The sequence below is a fragment of the Odontesthes bonariensis genome, chromosome 14 (genome assembly GCF_027942865.1).
Source record: "Odontesthes bonariensis isolate fOdoBon6 chromosome 14, fOdoBon6.hap1, whole genome shotgun sequence".
Classification (NCBI taxonomy): domain Eukaryota; kingdom Metazoa; phylum Chordata; class Actinopteri; order Atheriniformes; family Atherinopsidae; genus Odontesthes; species Odontesthes bonariensis.
Window position 1 is genome coordinate 12,976,374 of NC_134519.1, and position 20,123 is coordinate 12,996,496.

The 20,123-nt window shown below is 39.1% G+C and overlaps 1 protein-coding gene across 2 annotated transcripts; it reads left to right on the top strand.

Annotated features, from left to right (window-relative positions):
• The first annotated feature begins 91 nt into the window (after window positions 1-91).
• On the top strand, window positions 92-6,561 carry LOC142398254 (alpha-amylase-like). Of its 2 annotated transcripts, none has more exons than XM_075482213.1 (9): window positions 92-259; window positions 876-1,022; window positions 1,302-1,499; window positions 1,743-1,973; window positions 4,015-4,148; window positions 4,348-4,570; window positions 4,662-4,783; window positions 4,925-5,050; window positions 6,372-6,561. In XM_075482213.1, exons 1-9 carry the CDS (start codon window positions 92-94, stop codon window positions 6,559-6,561), a joined length of 1,539 nt encoding a protein of 512 aa, XP_075338328.1. The 2 variants fall into 2 exon arrangements, with proteins under 2 accessions (XP_075338328.1, XP_075338329.1); XM_075482214.1 differs by having other exon boundaries at window positions 1,302-1,491; window positions 1,735-1,973.
• The last annotated feature ends 13,562 nt before the right edge of the window (window positions 6,562-20,123 follow it).

The window sequence follows — 20,123 nt, forward strand, 5'->3', positions numbered from 1 at the left end:
TTCTGATTGGCCTAGAAGAGGAAACAGTTTATGTAAACAGTAAAGGATTTGTAGAAGGTGAAAGTATTTGTCTCTCTTGTTCAAGCGAAACATGAAGCTGTTAATTTTGGTTGGCCTGCTTTGTCTCAGCTTCGCCCAACATAATCCCCACTTCAGGCATGAAAGGACAGCAATCGTCCACCTGTTTGAGTGGCGCTGGGCCGACATCGCTGCAGAGTGTGAACGTTTCTTGGGTCCTAAAGGATTTGGGGGCGTTCAGGTATGTAGAGCTGAACACAGGTATGACACATGCTCTATTTCTCGGGAAGGGAAAGCAATTGATAATAAACCGCTTGATGTAAATGCACCAAGCAGTTTGCTCATAGTGTGACAGAGAGTAGTTAAATGTTTAGAATCATTGAACATGTCGACATTACAAATTCTGGATTGAGCAATTGTAATAACTTGATGAAATATGCTCTATAAAGAATAAGAATATTATTGCAAAATCCATGATTTTTACAGCTGATGTTTTCTTCCACATTCATTCAAACTTAAGCTGAACTATCTAAAGGATACCCTCAGCTTAAGTTTGTCTGTTGAGATTGTTGGAGAAAACAAGATGATAATGCACAATACATAGCATATTTTTGAAGGGTCAGGATTACTTTTTCTAAATTTTGGAGGGGTTTTTTTCTGAGCCAAAACTGTTTGCACAGGCTGAATAATTCTTGTTAGATTGACTACAGTGTCCCTCTATTGTAAACTTGCCTAGTAACACCCATTTGTAACTACCATTAATCAGTAAAACCTATTTAGTAATAGTCTCCCATATACAGGATTCTTTAAAAAAAAAATCAGTAATGTAATGTTTTGCTATGTTCTATGTTGCTCAGATCTCACCGCCAAATGAACACATTGTGCTAGACAGTCCCTGGAGGCCCTGGTGGCAGAGATACCAGCCAATCAGCTACAACTTGTGCTCCAGATCTGGCAGTGAGGATGAATTTAAAGACATGGTCACAAGATGCAACAATGTTGGGGTAAACCACATTACACCAGTAATTCAATGAAAAGCTGTAAAGCCACTGTTTGTATTTCTCAACACCTTGTATATCTACACAAACCCACCAAAATCACAAATATTACATGACACTTAATCCTTTATGCATTGTACTGCTTTATTGTTTCTGATATTCTAAATAAAAGCAAAAAACATCGTAACAATATACCTGAGATTCAGCTTGTTATGTAAAGAGTGTAAAGGTGATCCTGCATTGCATACACATTGAGTTGGCGTGTTGCACTTTTTTTTTTTAAAGGTCAACATCTATGTGGATGCTGTCATCAACCACATGTGCGGAACTAGTGGAGGGGCAGGAAACCACTCCTCATGTGGAAGCTGGTTTAACGCAGGCAACGAGGAGTTCCCCAGCGTCCCCTATTCCTCTTTGGACTTCAATGATAAAAAATGCTTGACTGGTAGTGGTGGGATTGAAAACTATAGTGAAAAACATCAGGCAATTAAAACCCAGAAATATGTTCAGATCAATCCATTTTTTTTCTTCCAAAATGACCATTTAGAATTGTAAAAAATCGTTTAATTTTAGAGGTTTTTATTCAGGGCTTTTTCAAAATATTTTGATATAAATGTTATGAAAAATCATAATAGATTAAAAAAATGTATATACATTTGCTAACTTTGGGTAATTGTATGAATGAAATGAGCTTTAAAACATGTATAAAGGTATTAACTATTTCAGGTGCGTGACTGCCGCCTGGTCAGCCTTCTGGACCTTGCGCTGGAGAAAGATTACGTCAGAGGCAAGGTGGCTGCGTACATGAACATGATGATTGACTTGGGTGTGGCTGGATTTAGAGTGGATGCCTGCAAGCACATGTGGCCTGGTGACCTGGATAATGTTTATGGTCGTCTTCACAACCTCAACACTACATGGTTTCCCAGTGACTCCAAACCCTTCATCTACCAGGAGGTAGATTTCCCAAATACTTTTTTTTCCTTCCATATCCATAGCCATATTTTAGTCTCATATAGATACCAGCATGACACATTCCAAATTAATTCACGGTTTGTCATTCATCTGTTGCAACAAATTTGGTAAACTTGCAGTTGAGAATTTTTAGGCCCATTTTCAGTGATTCTCACAGCACAAAAATGCCTTGTCTTTTATGGAGTGTTTCAATCCTTGCTCCATCTTACAAAACTTACTGCATTTAAGGAGCATTTCTTTGATGCATTTGATGCAAGGGGTTCAGTTTTGGCCTGTGTGGTGTTTGGCTGTTGCCAGCAAAAAAAAAAAAAATCTGGGAGTTCAGAGGGACATACTTACTCTCCAGCAATATCACACCAGACAATTCGTGGTTTCAAGTGGTTTCATGGTTTCAATTCAAGTGAGTTGAATTTACCAAAAAGGATGGTTGAGAGTATTTTACTTGGATGTATTGCAACTTGGTTTGCAGCCAGTGAACTGAAACGACTGCTTGAAAAAAACATACATTCACATTTTTGATTGGTCAAGCACTGACAGTAATTTATTTGCAAACAAGTGATTGTATAACTACTAACTGCCAACACATTCAGTGGGTATACATGATGAGATTAATTCGATTATAGCTATCGTTGGGTTATGCTCCTTATTTGAGAAAGGGTAATTATCCTTGGATATATGGCGGTGAATAAATCGAATCATTGGCACAAAGCATGTCATACCCCGGTGCGATAGGTGGCGCTGTACCCATTTCAACTATTGCTAATAGAGCCACTTCACCACCAACAACAACAACAAACTCAGGCATTCGAGAAAGATGGTGAACGAAAAGCAAGATGAAGCTATGTCCCTCTATATTTTCGTTTGTGATGAGCTGCTTATTGCACAGACGCGTTATTCGCGTTATATTATTTGTTTCTTTTTGATGGCGACAACAACAATATCGTCTCCTTTGACTTCTGGTCCACGATCCCGGGAAGCAATCTCGAGCATGCGCAGAACACAAAGTCCAAATCACCACGTGCTTCACCGTCTACAAGTACGCTTAGTGTGACTTTCAACCGAGTTATCTCGGGGTCCCAATCCGATCGTGAGTAACCCCATCCGATTTCATTTCTTGTCAGATTAAGGTGTATACATGAATTTAATAACTCCGTCTTATTGTAATTTAGCCATTAATCCGATTTTTACAGTGCCATGTAACCCCACATTGTTCCATAAATTATTACTCATAACAAAATGTGGCAGTCCGCTGCATTGTGGAAAGCAGAAACACTAAGGAAACAGATGTTGACTGGAATGCAATTATTAGTTGATAAAAAAGTATTTGTCACACAAAATATCAAAAGTCAAGGTGCACACTAAAAGATTAGTGTAAAAGCTGCATAAGACATGGTTAGGGAGGTAAGATAAAAGACAGATCAGGTGATAAGTCTATAGCTGTCTTTTACTGAGTGCAACTGAAGAGGGAACAAAAACGCACACCTCACAGGACACAAGAAAAGCAAAAAGGAGAAACAGACTCAAGGTTGTGAGTGCTGCTCAGACTACTAAAGCAAACAAGTTACAAATGGGTGGTGCAGAAGTCTATGCTTTAGATGCAGACATGTGGGAACTGGTATGACAGTTTCATTGTATATTGAAGCAACTGCACTGACAGCCAGCTGAGGAGAGGACATCCGGATTGGGTCAGGGCTGAGACACAGATCCAATCAGCTGTGAAGGCAAGTGGGAAGGAGAGAAAAGCAGAAGAGGAATCAATCTGGGCTTACTCCATACACACCAACAATCATGGATGGGCACTGATATATCCTATTTTTGCTTAAAAAATTATCACACAGGGTTAGCAAAACGGAGCAGAGTGTGTGCAGAGTCCCAGGACTGTAACCCAAAAAAACATATGAACATCTGTCTTTTCACTACAATACTAAACCATTTGTTGAGTGAATGATATGATACCGATAATTTGAAATATTTTTAGTTTCAGTGTATGGATGATTTCAATTCAGTGCTCTTTTCACACTAGGTAATAGATTTGGGGGGTGAGGCAATCTCATCTTCAGAGTATTTCCAACTGGGAAGGGTGACTGAGTTCAAGTATGGCGCCAAGCTCGGAAATGTCTTCAGAAAGTGGCACGGGGAGAAGCTGTTTTACACCAGGTACATTTGTTTCAGCTTGTGTGCCAAACTCAAAAATCACGGACACTACTTTAATTGTCATTACTTGCAAATTTGTTGTTTAATTTTTAATTGAATTGATATCAGAAAAAATAAAGACTCAGAGCTTCTGAATTAAATGATTTAATGATTTAATTAAAGACTTTCAGAGTAAACTTCTAATTTTGTTTTCTGTATCCAGGAACTGGGGAGAGGGATGGGACTTCATGTCTGATGGAAATGCTGTGGTCTTTATTGATAACCATGACAACCAGAGGGGTCATGGTGCTGGTGGTGCATCCATCATTACCTTTTGGGACTCCAGACTCCACAAAATGGCTGTAGGCTATATGTTGGCCCACCCTTACGGAGTGGCCAGGGTCATGTCTAGCTATCGTTGGGACCGACACTTTGTGAATGGAAAAGTATGTTCTCCCTCTGCAGGCATAATGACTAAATGTAAATGACAAATAATGGACATTTAGAAGATTCTGTGTAATTTATCAATGATTGCAGGATCAGAATGACTGGATGGGCCCTCCCAGCAACGGCAATGGATCCACCAAGCCTGTCCCTGTCAACCCTGACCAAACCTGTGGAGACGGATGGGTGTGTGAGCACAGATGGCGTCAGATCACGTAAGTTCTTGAAGAAAATGACCATTTTGCACACAGAACACACATAATTCTGCTTAGTTATATGAATCATGTATATATGAATCATGTATATGCTTGAAATGCATATACATATTTAAAATGCAATTTCCAATCTTCTTTTAGGAACATGGTCATTTTCCGTAATGTGGTCAAAGGACAGCCTCACTCCAACTGGTGGGACAACCAGAGCAACCAGGTTGCCTTTGGACGTGGTAATCGTGGTTTCATCGTCTTCAACAATGATGACTGGTAAAGATTGAATATTACTTTCATAAACTTAAGTGTAATGGCTCCTATACACCAAATCAACATAAAGAAGAAGAAGAGGCAACGAATGACTCCCCATGTGTCTCTTCGCATCACCGGAGTCTGAACAAATAAAATAGCTTATGTACATATCATAATAGATGACTTCCAACTGATGGCCAGGACATACACTCTTTACTTGACCTGGCAGGAATTGTTTGCCAGTGAAGAAGGGGTCAGTAGCACATACTTACAGTGAGAGAAAATGGAATAATGAGTTAGAAAAAAAAAAGCATTAACATAGCAGCATGGGCTTTGTGTTTTTTGATTCTGTCAAAATGAGCTGGCCTCTCTTGAGTCTTGATGGTCTGTTTCATCTTCAGTATTTTCACTCCACATGGAAGTGTGACAGAGTTGCTCATTTTAGAGATATGAAGATAACAAATGACATGAGATTGTGTTTGTTAAAGTTGCCCTAGAAAGTTAGCTTTCTGCTGTCACCGCCCCTTCCCCTCATGTGCCCTCATCTCCACTAAACAGCCAATCAGAGTGAACTCTTTCACAGATAGCCATAAATGGTACTTAACAGCACATTTCTAGTCCAACTGACCACTCATAGCACCTTTACATTACAAGCCACATTCACACACACACACACACACACACACACACACACACACACACACACTCATACGGCACCTCTCATCCAATGCAACAGGCTACACAGTACTTTTTTCTCTATTGCTCAAATGCATACACCAATGGCCACATCGGTAGTCAACATGGGGTTAAGTGTTTTGCCAAAGGACACTTCGACATGTGGTCTTGGGAAACCATGAGTTGAACCACGACCGTCCAGTTGGCAGACGACTGCTCTTCCCCTAAGATACAGTCATCCCAAATAGTGCCTCTGCAAGTTGAATCCCTGAAAAAAGATGCAGAAGGAGTCCAACAATAGCGATAGGGCAGACATGTCAATAATACAAGAGAGACAGATGCTCTAGATGTGCCCAATGGCCGATTTGTCGGCTTAGTGTATAATACCCCAAATGGATAGATTAAACAAACACATAATTAGATGAAGTGCATACATTTTCTTTAAAATCCAGAAAACTGTAATTTTGTGAAGTAAACATGTACTGGTGGATGTGAACAAAGCTTTAAACAATTAAAAAATCCATTTATAGTACATTTTAAAATTCTTCTTGTTTTTTTTCTCTTCATATAAATTTGCCCATAGGTTGCAAGCCTCTAAGCTGGGAGGCTCTGAAAATATCATTTTAGTGTTGCATTGTCTCTAAAACGGCCTTGTCTTCACCTTCAGGGACTTGGATGTGACTCTGAACACTGGCCTGCCAAGTGGCACCTACTGTGACATCATTTCTGGCCAGAAGGAAGGAAACGGGTGCACTGGGAAGCAGATCAATGTTGGTGATGGTGGTCGCGCCCACTTTAAGATCAGCAACAGAGATGAGGATCCCTTTGTTGCTGTTCATGTGGAATCTAAGCTGTAAACAGATCCTGTATGATATGAATCTTATCTCATCTTAAATAATGGATTTTGCTGAATTGAATGAAAAAGAAAACATTGAATGATATATTTAGCTTTAAAACAAGAACATTATAGAAATAAATGCCAAAATTGATTAAATAATGATTGATAAGAGATATAGTCCAATTACCTTTCCCCCCAAGTATAAGGAATATTATATATAATATAACACTTGAGCTCAGTTTATATATCGTATATGACGAAGGGGAATTCATGAGAGGCATATACAGAAAATCTGTCATTCTGTTAAAGTAAAAAGGACTATTTAATTATATGGTGTGACCATAATTTGTTCAAAAATAAGAACTGGCTTAATTTCAGTGCCTTCTAAAACCTTGTGGATTGTTAAGCTTTCATTGTGAAACATTGCTCTGTGTAAGGAAAATGGTAGGGACAGAAACTTTAGACGCAGTCAGAAACAATCAGGTAAAACTGGTCCACAGATATAGACAACATTCTCAATGGAATAGCAGCTTTTTCCTGTACACCTAAACCAGATTGCCAGTTCTTCACAGGATCTACACAGTGACAACTGTACACCATTAAATTCACACCTTCAGCCAATTTAGAATCATCAGTTAGCCAAGTATACTTTTGTTCAGTGTGTCAGAGAAGGTTGGAGCATCATAGAAAAGCCCAGCTGAGGTAGAAGGAGAACATACAAACTCACACAGAATGCAACAGGTTTGTATACTCAGATCCTTATTGCTTTGGTTACCACTATGTCACCCACACTGGCAACATTCATTTGCTTTCCATGTAACAATTGTACATGTAAAGTCAAGACTAATGGTCTGCCTTTACATCCCAATTTCTTTTAGCTAATTTACACATAACTTTTGGCTGTCAAAACCCAATATGGCAACAGCTGAATCCTTAACTAAAGATCCTCTACTCTATTATGATGAAGCATTACAAGTTATTAATATGAAAGGGCATGGTTTCAATATTCTGAGCATTGCGTGGATGAAGTAAAGTATATTTGAATCTTTGTTGTATGATTTTATTGATCATTGACATGTAAAATTATCACATCAAACAGGCCTTGAAGACAACTAATTCACAGTCAGACTAAAAAAATGCAGTTTTGTGTAAGAATGTTCTGAAAGTATGTGACTTGATATGTCTTGATAAAGTAGGAAATTCAAGGAGCAATGGGCAAGACAAGGTAAATGTATTAATATGGTGCAATTTAACAACGAGACAATCCAAAGTGCTTTACATAGAACATAAAGACATTAAAACAAAGTTTACAATAAAAAGAAAAACAAAGAACGGTACAGTGAAGTGAAAGTCATTTATCAGAGTCCTTCAATGAAATGAAATGAAATTAAAGTTAAATGCAGTGGTAAACAGGAATGTCTTAAGGTTTGATTTAGAAGGAGCAAGAGTTGACAGAGAGCTGCAGTTATCTGGGAGACCGTTCCACAAATATGTTGCATAGCAAGTGAAAGCACTTTCTCCATGTTTAGTTCAAAGTCTGGGAACAGAAAGCAAACTTGTTCCAGATGACCCAAGATGTCTTACAGGTTCATGAAGTACCAGAAGATCTGAAATGTACTTTTGTCCTGAACCTTTATAAACAAACAGCTGTGGCCTAAAATCACATCCTTGGACAGGAAGCCAGTGTGCAGACCTCAGGACTGGAGTCATATGATCCACATTTCAAGTGTTAGCGAGGACAGTTAAGGTTGACTTCATAATTGACTTGATACGGCTGTTGAAATTCAGATCAATAATAACACCCAGATTTCTGGCTGGGTTTTAACATTTCACACTAAAGTTGAGCTCCAAAGACAATGATGTTTGTTTAGTCTTAATTCTGGATCATCCAGCTGCTTATTTGTTTGAGGCACTTAATGAGTATTTGTAAGGCATTATAATCCCAGGATGACATGGAGATGTAGATTTGTGCGTTGTACATAACTCATGCACAACCGTGGTAGCATATTTAGTTGCTTTGCATAGAAATATATCGTGACAACAGATGTAAAACAATTAGAAAGCTATAGAAAACTTTCTCTAGATGTTGAGAGTTGTTGCTAACTAAAGTAGGCTAATGCTGCAGTTAAACCTCTGGAAGTTGGTAAAAAAAAAAAAAAAGGCTTCATGATTATGTATGTTTTTTTCCCTTGAAAGTCTATTTTCTCAGCTGTCAGGGGTCAGCGAGTGTCCTGAATGAGACATACTGCAGATGTCCTTCCTGCATTGTGTATTTTCCCCCATTGGGACTCCCTGCCATCACGTTGCAGCCACTTCTGTTTCACCTGAGTGCAGTACTGGCATCCCTCATCCCCCTCATCCATACACTTCCCCCCTCAGTATGTCTGTCTTCCTGTCCCGTCACCCTCACTTTCTCCTTGTCTCCACCTTCCCAGCCCACCTGCTGAGTTTCTGTCAGCCGATCTAGACCAGTGACTGAGTGCCAGCAACCAGAGGTGAGACAGGAAAGGTGATACGTGCCAGAATATTCACCTCATTCCAGTTGTCATGACAACGGAGCACATGAGCTCAGAAAAATGTGAAAGTCTTGACGGCCTCATGGATAGAGAAGTGACAAGGGAATAAAAAAAAGGCGAATTAAATTTTCCCAATGAGGAAGAATGGAAGCACGGACAGATATGTGGTTTGCAATGTGTGACTTCGCAACTACTTTTGAAATCAAACAGATCATCTCACAAAGCAATAAAAACATGCTGTATATCTACCTTTTTGTCAGTGTGTCTAAAGAGTAGACAGCATTCTCAATGGAATAGCTGTACCTGCAATAAGGACTGCAGCAGTCATGAATAGAGTCCTTTGAGCGTGTGGATTTCTGGCAATGCTCATTTCTATCACTTGGGGGCCATATAATGTACAGAATTTAAAGATAATGATTTTTGTTTTCAAGAGAGACAGTGAGAGAGAGCCTTAGTGCAGGGGACCTGATATAAGGAGACTTTAATATTGGACAAGACTCAACATATTGCAGCTCTTGAATTATTGACCCCCCTCTCCATCTTTTGGTTCAGCAGTGTGAACCTGTACCCTCCGATTAGCTGCAGAGATGTCAGCATAGCAGACCGGGGTCCTTGGTCCTGTCACCCTCACTGATGCTTTGTGACATGGCTGTCAGCGATGTCTCCATCCTGTTTTATATTTCATATGGTGCACCAGACCCGCCTGTCACATCATTCAGGGAAAGAGACTGTTATCAACTTCAAGATGAGGCAACAACCGAGTTTTTGGGTCTTCTGTACTCCACTATTTCTGCAATTAAAAAAAAATTCAGTTTTGAAACACTTACTCTGTACTCTGATAGAGACGAGAACAATAGATATTTACCGCTCTCAATTTGGGTGTAAAAAAAAAAAAAAAAAAACACAATCAGACATTTTCAAGTCTAAGTCATTGTCTTTTTGAGCAGAATTAAAACAAAAAACAATCTAGCTTAAACCAGCTTTTTTACACAGTACTTTTGCTCAGTCTTATTTTATTCTGAAAATGATAATTGCAGCAGTTATGAACAGAGTCCTTTGAGCGCATGGATTTATGGCAATGCTCATTTCTATCACTTGGGGGCAGTGTTGAAACAAAAACGGTATACTATCAGCTTTTTCAAGGAAAAGATAGAAAAGGGTCATGAGACATCTTGCATCTCAGAAATCCAATGAAAAATTGATCAACTTCAAAAAAAATATCCATGAATTATCATTCCAAGATGTAATCCTGATTATACATATTGTCAATGAGAGAAAAAAGGATGTGAATGAAGTGAGACATAATGGCCAGGCAACTTTAAAAATTTCATTGATGCAGGGTGTCAATTCTTTGTATTGAGATGATGTCATATTAAATCCATCATTGGCATCTGACAGCATTGATCCCACACACTTTACAGAATGTAAAGCTATAATGTCATGTAAAGCTTCAGGTCTTTCTCTGTAGCTTTATAGTGGCACCTTCAGCATAGCAACTATGCTATACTACGCTATGGCAACTTACACATCTATGCATAGGTATGTATATATATATATATATATATATATATGTGTGTGCATGTGTGTGTGTGTGTGTGTATGATGATGCCACCCATTATAATCAAATGACAGATGTTTTATCTTCTGTCCACATTTTGAACCATTTAACTCTGATAATTACTAATACGTCCCTCATACATTATAGCGTTTTTGGCTATACGTTTTAGATGATGTTAACAATTGTGATATGTGTTTCATATTGTAAAAGTCACATTAGTCCACGGCATCTTTACAGCATGCCACAAAGTTTTCAAATTTTACTTGCACAGTGCCAGTGCTACTCTGTCAACAAAACAGAACAATTTATAGTTTTTATCCTGCATAACCTGTTTTGGCTGAGAGTACCTGCAATAGTTTCACAACAGAGCACACCCAATGAACCCGCAGCAATGTATCCAGAAAAGTTTAGTATATACATTCAACACAACACTGGTATCCACATGTGCCCACCTCTGACTCATACAGAATATTCTTAAATTCATGTCATGAAACTACCTGTCAAAGATTCAAGTGAGCATATTCAAACATCTCTTTTTTTCCCAACTGAAGAGGAGTTTCAGGGATAGAAGCAAAGGAAATGTTTATTATTTTAAAGGATGTAGGCCTGTGATGGAAACTTAAAATTTAGAAATAAAATGTGTAACTAAAACATGGCAGTGGATGATGATACAACTTACAATGGTGAGTGAGGGCTTAAGATTTTGTGAGGAACAGCAGTGGTCTCAGTGCATGAACTGAGGCAACATATCTATGATCCAGTACTGCCATGTAGTGGTAGCAACAAGTCTCTTTTGTTTTGAATAGAAAGCAAGTTTAAAATTTTCCACCAGTTGAAATAAAAGTTTTCAATGTATTTCATAATTTAACCAAGTTATCATAATCGGAGAAATAAAGATAATTTTGGGCATGCAAAACTTACTGATTAGTAAGTTAGGTAATATCCATCTCTGCATGGTTGTGTCACAATTACCCTTTTCCAAAACCTTTGCTGTCCTTGCAATGAGCTTATTTCTACCCCCTACCAACAGATTATACAGCAGCAATGTGAAGGTTGGCCTTTTGTGTCCTTATGCATTTCTCTGCTTCATACTTTAATGATATCATTGCCAAGCTAAGTCATCTTTTATAGCTGACACCCGACTGGGTGAGCAATACTTAGTCTGTGTGGAATGTTTGTGTGTAAATGTGTGGTCTGTACCCCAGGCATTGTAAATGTAGAGTGTGACAAGCTCTACTTAGCCCTAAATCTCAGAAGGAGACTCTGATATGAAGCCAAAATACCACTATGTGAAACAGGCACCCAGCACAACTTTGAAATAATTGAGACAAACTCATTCAGTCGCGGCTCATTTAATATAATGAGCGAAGTGAGCTGTTCAATTTGCATACTGATAAGATCCCTCCATAACATTACATAGCCCCTGTTCATAGACATTCACTGTGGATTATATCATATCAGAGCATGGATTTACTTTACAAACACATTCAGTGCAAACTAAGGCTTTCCATTAAACCATTGGCTGGTCATAATCGTCTCTAAAAACCGATCAGGCTTCAGGTCAACAGCTTCTTGAGTCATGTTGCTGCTATCAATAAATTAAAGGTTTAACCCTGACCAAAATACTGGAGACTCAATAGACATTTGGTCTTTGGCAATTGGTTTTAAAAGTAGATCCTGTCTATTTCAACAGCATATATATCTTATGTGTTGGCTTTGGGATCTTAATGACCTCTTTCAGCTCTCACCCTTGTGTTTTCTTTATTGATCTCTGTTATTGCTGTGGAAGTCCCTCGCTGCCTGTGTTTGTTCCCTTCCCTCTTTTCCTCATTCCCTCGGATTGCAGTCTCACATGAGCACCGCCTGATTGTTTTTACTAGCAGCAACAATGGTAGGTCTAAATCACATGTGAAGCAGATGGAGCAATCCTGGAATCCTGGAAGTACTGGACCTGGCCCCAGCCCCACATCTGGCTTCAGAACCCACGCACCTCTGAAGCAAGACTGTCTGAAAGGAAGCAGATGGTGGCATGAATAGTGCAGCAGGTCCTGACTCCTGTCCACCCCCGCCCATTGCCTTGCGTGCAGCACATTACTTCAACAAATGCTTCTCATTATTGATGTGCTGGAATGGCTCCATCATAACTAGATTTTGCAGAGTGGCAGACACATCAAGGTCATTACTGCTGACATTACTGACATACTTACTGCACTATAATGCTATGTCTGTGACTTCTTCAAAAGGGATTTTGAAACTTCTCGAAAATTGCTAAACTGGACATGCTTGTCTCGGTGAGTGAAGAGAGGCTGTGGTACGGATGGCAATGCAACTAAATCTTATTTCTTTTTTCATTCTTTATGGATAATGTTTTGTTCTACAATTTTACCACAATGTTATCTCTTCAAGTGATTCTAAAACTCATTTCTACCTAATTTCCTATCTGTCTTCCAGACATTGCAAGAGGGAAACCCACCGAAACATCTTAATTATACATCGCAGCCTTGGGCAACTTATAACATTAAACTTTAATGGCTTGGTTAACACTGAATCTGTTTTGTGACCCTGCCAGCCCAGCACTACCATCCTATTCACAGTTCAATTAAAAAAAATGAAATAAAGATAAATAAATAATAAATTCTGTGGTTTCGTTTTAAAATTACAGAGAGGGGTACATTTGTTTTTAATTAAATTCCTATATTTTACAGTAATTTTAAATAACCTGCCTAACAATTAATTAACAACTGTTTCTGGGGCACATATCCATCTCTGGTGTATATGACACATATGTTCATTGAGGGTAAAAAACTGAATGATGTGAGAAAGTGGCTTAGCAAATGCTAATCTTAACTTTGGGAAGATTAAATTGTCTGTTTGTCTTTTTGAAAATACTGAATGTGAGGTGGATAACACAATCCACGAAATAGCAAAGTATCATAAATTGTAAGTCTGTGTTGTGTTTTGTTCACGGAAATGCAATTCTGTACAAACATTCATGGGCTCGAGACCATGAATCCATATGACCTCTGTAGTCCTTTGCCAGAGGTTGACATTTTGTTTCCAGAGAAAAGCCTTCGACAGCTGTGTCAATGAACTGCCACAGATGTATTCATGCCCTAATTTGGATTGAATTTTTGGTGATCCTTCAAATTTCCATCATCGGATCCAAATCTTTTTTTGGTTAACTTTTAAAACTGATGGCATTCTGTTGGAAAACTGTATATAGATTTTCATTTTGAGTAAACAACATTTTATAGACAGACATGTAGTGTGTGAACTTTGCTTAGTGTGATACAAAGTAATTCAAGGGAACTGTGAGAAACAGGGTGCTCTGGTCTTCCCATGCAGGAGAATGTGCAACAACTCAACACGTGAGGAACTAGATGTCCCAGTGAAACATTTGTTGCATCTTGCTCACAAGATTGTTTTACGTATGCTGATTGTAACTCAGCTGTGTAATAAAAAGAACTACACGGGGAAAGTCGGATGGAGTCGTTTGAGCACGGGTGAAGGAGTAAGTTTTGTCACTCCGTCCGGCTCCCCTTGCAAGTAAAAATACAATCTTGTGCACTGTGTGTTTTGTTGATCACTGGGGTTGTCTTGAGTGAACTGTGTTCCAGCTGGGTTAACTTTTAGACCCAACACATTCCCATCCTTCTTAGCTACCCTGGTTAGTACAAACTCCAGCAAGTTAACTTGTTAAACAACAATGTACCTAGAGGAATTGGGGCTGCCATAGATTTTTCACAGCATGACTGTGGTAAACAGAATTCACAATAATGATCAGTAAAAAGGATTCTGAAAGACTCTGTCAGTTAAATACAATGTTGCTCTGTCTCGATTGTTGCCATCTGAATCAGGCAAATACATTTCTATATATATATATATATTCATATAAATATGTGCACATATATATTTCCATCTCTCTCTTCTGTATGTTCACCTGAATGTATGAGTTTCTATTCCAGTCTTATTTGCTGTATGAGTGCTCTGAAATTCAGATACATTTATTTCTAAATAAAAACAACAGTATCTGGAGGCCCAGTGCTATTAAAGTCTTTCACAAGCTCTCGTTTGCTTCTGTTGAGCTGAAAGTTCCATTCAGAGCTGTCCACCTTTTGATATGACGTATGCTGATGCATGCTGATGATCCAGGGTGACACATATATTCTGTCGGAGGCCTTTTCTTGCTTCAGTATTGCTCACTTCTCATTTCTGTTTCAATATTTGAGCATTTATCCAGCACTGATTGGAAAATGAGGACATTTTCAAAAACACTGAACTTGTCCTTTAATACACATCAGGTCTGATAAAGTCTTTTTGGGTCTAATTTTCCCTGCCTTTGAAATTCCCATGCTCTTATTTTCTTCTTGTGTGCTGCACCCAATGGTTACCACATTTGTGACAAGTTACTGTTTAGGCTACTAGGAATGTCCTTTTGAGTTTTATGCTTGCTATTGAAATTAAATTAGCACGCTTTGCTCCCAGGGTAAAAAGAAGCTGCAAATCAAAAGTTGTTGATAAGTTGTCACTCACAGTTCAGGTCTTCAAAACAATCCCCAAACCATAGGCCTTAATACAAGTTACCTCAAAGGACGGTGTAAGATTTCCTACAGATATTCATGAGTTTTTATGGTTTTAAATCTGCATATGAGAGAAACAACAACAGGCAACTGGCCTATCCAAGGTGAAGCATAAGTGATATTTTATTTATGCCCTACCCAACTCCCACATGGCCCCCTCTGTCTTCTTCATCTCTTCTCCCTGGGGAGCCATGGCGACTGTGCCCCAGAAAGCTGACATGCCCAGACTGAGCGGAGTTGGAGCAACAGGGGGAGCTAGGCAGCCTCGTGGTCACCCAGACAGAGCTGGCAATGAACACATGCAGCAGTTCTCCTCTGCTGCACCAACACACCTTCCCAGAGTGCTTGCTTGACCTTCAAGCACAGCAAGAGGGGTTGGTGTGTGAGGAGAAAACAGCTTTTGCCATGTCCTCATTCTCAAAAATAAACAAGTCACCCCTTCTGTTTTAAAGTTCATGCCTCGATAATTAGGGAGATCTTGATGGTCTGGCGGTCATTTTCATATTCTTTTTGGTCTTAAAGCGAATTTGAAGTTTTTATTGCCATCACTGAAAACATAGAAGTGCCAGGTCTTCTCCTCCTTTACTTCGTCCCACTGATTGGCTCAGAGTGAGATTGACGTTCCAACGACAGCTGCCTGGCACACTTGCTCTGTTAGGTCAATGCACCCTGACAGCTAGCTGACACCCCAATTTCCTGATGAGTTGCCTCCTGCTAGCTGTCTTATGAAGAAAGCTTAAGAAGTCTTCTCCACCACCCTCCCTGTTCCGTGCTGCTTAATTTTTTTCCATCACTTGTCACCTGATTATGCGGTTGTTCACTTTGTTATGTCAGCAGTTGGGAGAGGGGGTTAATGACTGGGGGCTGAGGGCGCTTCGGTACATCCCTGCCCCGGAGGACTGGCATTTTCACAGTGTGTGTTGAATAGAGAGAAATGGGATGGCGTGAGTACTACATGTATGAGAATTTACTGTGAAAAAACATATGTAGTCTCTTCACTCTTTGCATGCATCCTGTCGGTATAGGCTGCACTTTAGAGGAAGTCATGCAGACATTTGAAGATGCATGTAACCATGTTAGTCCGACCAAAAGTCTTCAAACTGAATCTTCTCAAAGCTGAACTAACCCAGCCAGATGAAGTGGTTGAGAGATGCATCACCCCTGTTTGTATACGGTAAAATACACTGAAAATGGCCTCTGTATTTTGCACACTCTCCACAGTTCCCGACCATTACACAGAAGAGAAAAAGCCAGTAACTATAAAGAACAACCAAAAGGGTTTGTGAGTGTCTTTGTAAAAACTGCAAAGCACAAGTGTATGTTAATACAGGCAAATTCCAAACAAAGCTGCTCTAAATAACAAACTTTTCTGTTTTGTCTAAGACTTAATGTGCCAAAAATTGTGACTTAAAAGCAGCCCATTAAGACTATCTATAAACTCCATGTTGTCTCCCTGCCCTTAAAAATGCATCCAAATTTCAGAAATACAGCATCATCAGACAAAATGACCATGCAAGCAACTGTCATTAAACTTACTTGAGTCAGTAACCCAATTCCACTCCCCTCCATGTAGGCTGGAAGACAGAAGAGTAGTCAAGTTAACTTGATAAGTCGGGCTATAACCATAACGTGAGTCAACTGAGCATGTAAATGTACCAAAAGTTATTTCTTTGATACCTTTAGTGAGAATAAATAAATGAATAAAACTTTTTGAATGCAACACAAAATACTTTACACAGTGCAGATGCAAAAACAATACAAACAAAAAAAGCATCAAAAGCAGAAACAAATTCCCCAAACTCCAAAAAAGAAAAAGAAAAACACAGATAGACAAACTATCACAACCATGGAACACAAAAGCTGTCCAGAGAGAAAGTCTCAATCATTGATGTCTGTCACAACAGCAATGGAGACAGAGCTGACAACATTAACAAGTTTGGCAAAAACTTTGGGAGCTTCCCACAGAGGTGTCTAAACTCTAGATAAAAAAAGAAGATGTGCTTTCAGAGGAAGAATTACAGTCTAAAAAAGAAATGGATCAAAGCCAAAGACAAACACTGATTAACACTGGTACAATAAGCATGCGCATACAGTGTTTGTGTAAGCACCCTCTCTGCTATAGAAGGAAGGGAAGAGCGCCACATGGCAAATTTAAGGCTACACTATATGCTTACTTTTCGGTAAAATAAAAACACTGTTATATATTTTTTATACCATGTGTCAATGCACTTGTGTGCATTTTGGATCAGCTCATAATCTATGTTCAATCTTATTCAAATTCCATAGTCATTTGTCTACACTGAGACCAAAATGAAAATGTTTTAGTTTTCACAGTGATGTTATTCTCTGGAATGTACATCGAAAACTCCAACTGTAGAATACTTCAGAGTAACAAAATCCTGTGACTCAAGAGTCAGGTAATATTCACCTTCTTCCATTTGTCTTCTTTTAACAATAGACATATTTTGAATAAATATAAATTTACTTTATCAGATGTAATTCAACGAATCGGCATAATGGCCTTTTTTCTACCCTGAGTTAATCTGATCCAAATCAGATTAAAATTACGGCACCCTCAAAGCACAAACACTTCTGGGCCCTCCTTGACTTCACAAGAATTAATTCACTTCATGCCGTATAATGAGAGTCAGTATGGGGTCCATATGGTTTTAGCAAGGTTGGGTAGGAGCAGAGAGAGGAAGACAGGAAGGGGGTAATGCACGTTTTAATGAGATGTGAATCTCGATGGTACACCTGCACTCCAGTAATGTGTGAGGAATGCTCACTAGAGCCTGGAGAGAAGACCTGAGTACAGAGCAATAGAAAAGAGTCACAAAATTGTTATGCCGACTTAATCAACAACTGTAGTAAAATCATTATCCTGAATGATTCAGACAATGATTGGCCATACCGCGAGATCTTTCTGATTCAGTAGTGCTATTAATAATTATTTTTTTTATGGTCATTTAACTCTTTGACGATTGCTGTACAGAATAAATATGGCCCCAAGTGGAGGTTCTTTGACTCAGCCTATGTTATCTCACTCTGAAGCAGCTCGATGGGCATTTGTCTACCACATGGCTGACTGAAGCGATTCATTTCTGCCAAGTGCTTCCAGCTTTGAGTAGTTGCATTTGGACCGTCTGTGTCACATGACAATGATGTGATTGTGAGCCAGCGGCGATGACAGCCACCTTTCAGGTGCTAAATGGATCCACATCAGATGTTGCACATCAGATTAGATGGATGTTTAATTGGTTCAGTAAATGCTAATGAAGTAATTTTTGTCAGATCAAAGGGAATAATTCATACCATCAGTAGAAACAAGCAGGCACACGCAGCTTTGTATCTATAACAGTTTTGACCTTGACGTCTTGATGGAAAAGGATAAAAGTTCCTCTGCGGCATGGCATTCAGTGCAATACACTAACTGTTTTAGCTTTTATTATCATTGAGCACCACTGCCATAATAGGCTAAATTATCGTGGTTTGACAGGGAAATGTTCACTGAAGGTCAAACTAAGACAAAGAGCATGTTATCCAGAGCCAGAGGGGTGCCGATTTCATGTGAGAATACTGAATCAAGACCACTGGGGGCCTATTAGAGCCTACAGATTGTATGGCCTTGTCATGCATTCACTCCATTTACGCCTCTCAGTTGTCAGAGTCCTTCTTTTTAAAACATAGCACCTGACACACTTTTGTATTCCGCAGTTTGTTCTGTCCCCGGGCACCGATTTTTATAAGGCGTTGTGAGGGGGGCTTTAGTTCTGAGATGTTAGGGGAGAATTTGACTGAACTAGGAGCTGCTGCATGACAATCATTTTAAATAGAGGAATGGTAAGTTTATATTGTGTGACCGTGGGAACGCAAGATGCATAATGAAACAGGAGAAGAGGAGAGAGAAATAAAAGCACACCAATCTCACAGTTTGGAGTCTGCCAATCCAAATATCCGTTCCAAAATCATACCCTGAATCGCATGATCAAATAGACTGCTTATTGATGGTCTGTTGATTTTCTGGTCCTGTCACTTTTCATAAGAGGACAGATGACATTAATATCTTTGTGAACTTGAGAATATTTCTGCCGGTAGGAGGGCAATGTCTTGTAAGTGTATGCATGTGTGTGTGCCTTCAGAATTGGCTTTAGAAGTGTGCATCATTGCGATTCATTCCACGCAGGTTTCTGTTTCTCATTTGTGTGCATTCTTAAGTTGAATATTTAAAAACTAGACATTTGCTAGTGTACTTGTTGCAGATCTGAGTTCAAATTTATGCATCTAATGAGGCCTCTCAAAGGCCTATTAGAGAAAGTGCCCTGCCCACTCTAATCTTGGTGTTTAGTGCTCTTTCCCCAACGGACCTTGGATTCTGACCCAGCTTGTAGAAAATACATAATGGGCATAATGGGCTGAATGCTGGTTTACTCTTTTATAAAATGTGTATCCTGCCATCCTTTACCACAAGATTTAAGCCTTCTGCATTTGTACTTATCTGGATTAAAGCTGCCATGAGTATTTTACAAAAAGCAAAGGGGCGTTATTTGAGGTTTTGTCAACAAGCTGATTTTTGTAAGGGTTTGCTGATAATACAAGGTCATATGAATTTCAAAGTAAAAAGTCAGACCATTATTTTTATTTCACATGTTTCAGAGTGGAACCGAATCTATGGGTGTGCTATAAATACAAGTGGTATTTAAATGAAATTGAAGATATTTCACCTCTCACCTGAACGGCTTCTTCAGTTCTAAATAACTGCATGGGTTGGGAGGTCACATGGACCAAAACATGCTTGGTGAGGCAACAAACACATGTGACCTTATCCAATCAGTTAAGTGTGAACGCTCTTTCAGCCACCCATAAGATGAAACTACCCTCCACATATTTCTAATTTTTGTGTGAGAAGGGAAATGTCTTATAGAATCAC

Coding starts and splice junctions, on each gene's coding strand:
- LOC142398254 (XM_075482213.1), top strand. CDS start 92: ATGAAGCTGTTAATTTTGGTTGGCCTGCTTTGTCTCAGCTTCGCCCAA. Junction 1,974..4,014: donor AACCCTTCATCTACCAGGAG/GTAGATTTCCCA, acceptor TTTTCACACTAG/GTAATAGATTTGGGGGGTGA. Junction 4,571..4,661: donor GACACTTTGTGAATGGAAAA/GTATGTTCTCCC, acceptor CAATGATTGCAG/GATCAGAATGACTGGATGGG.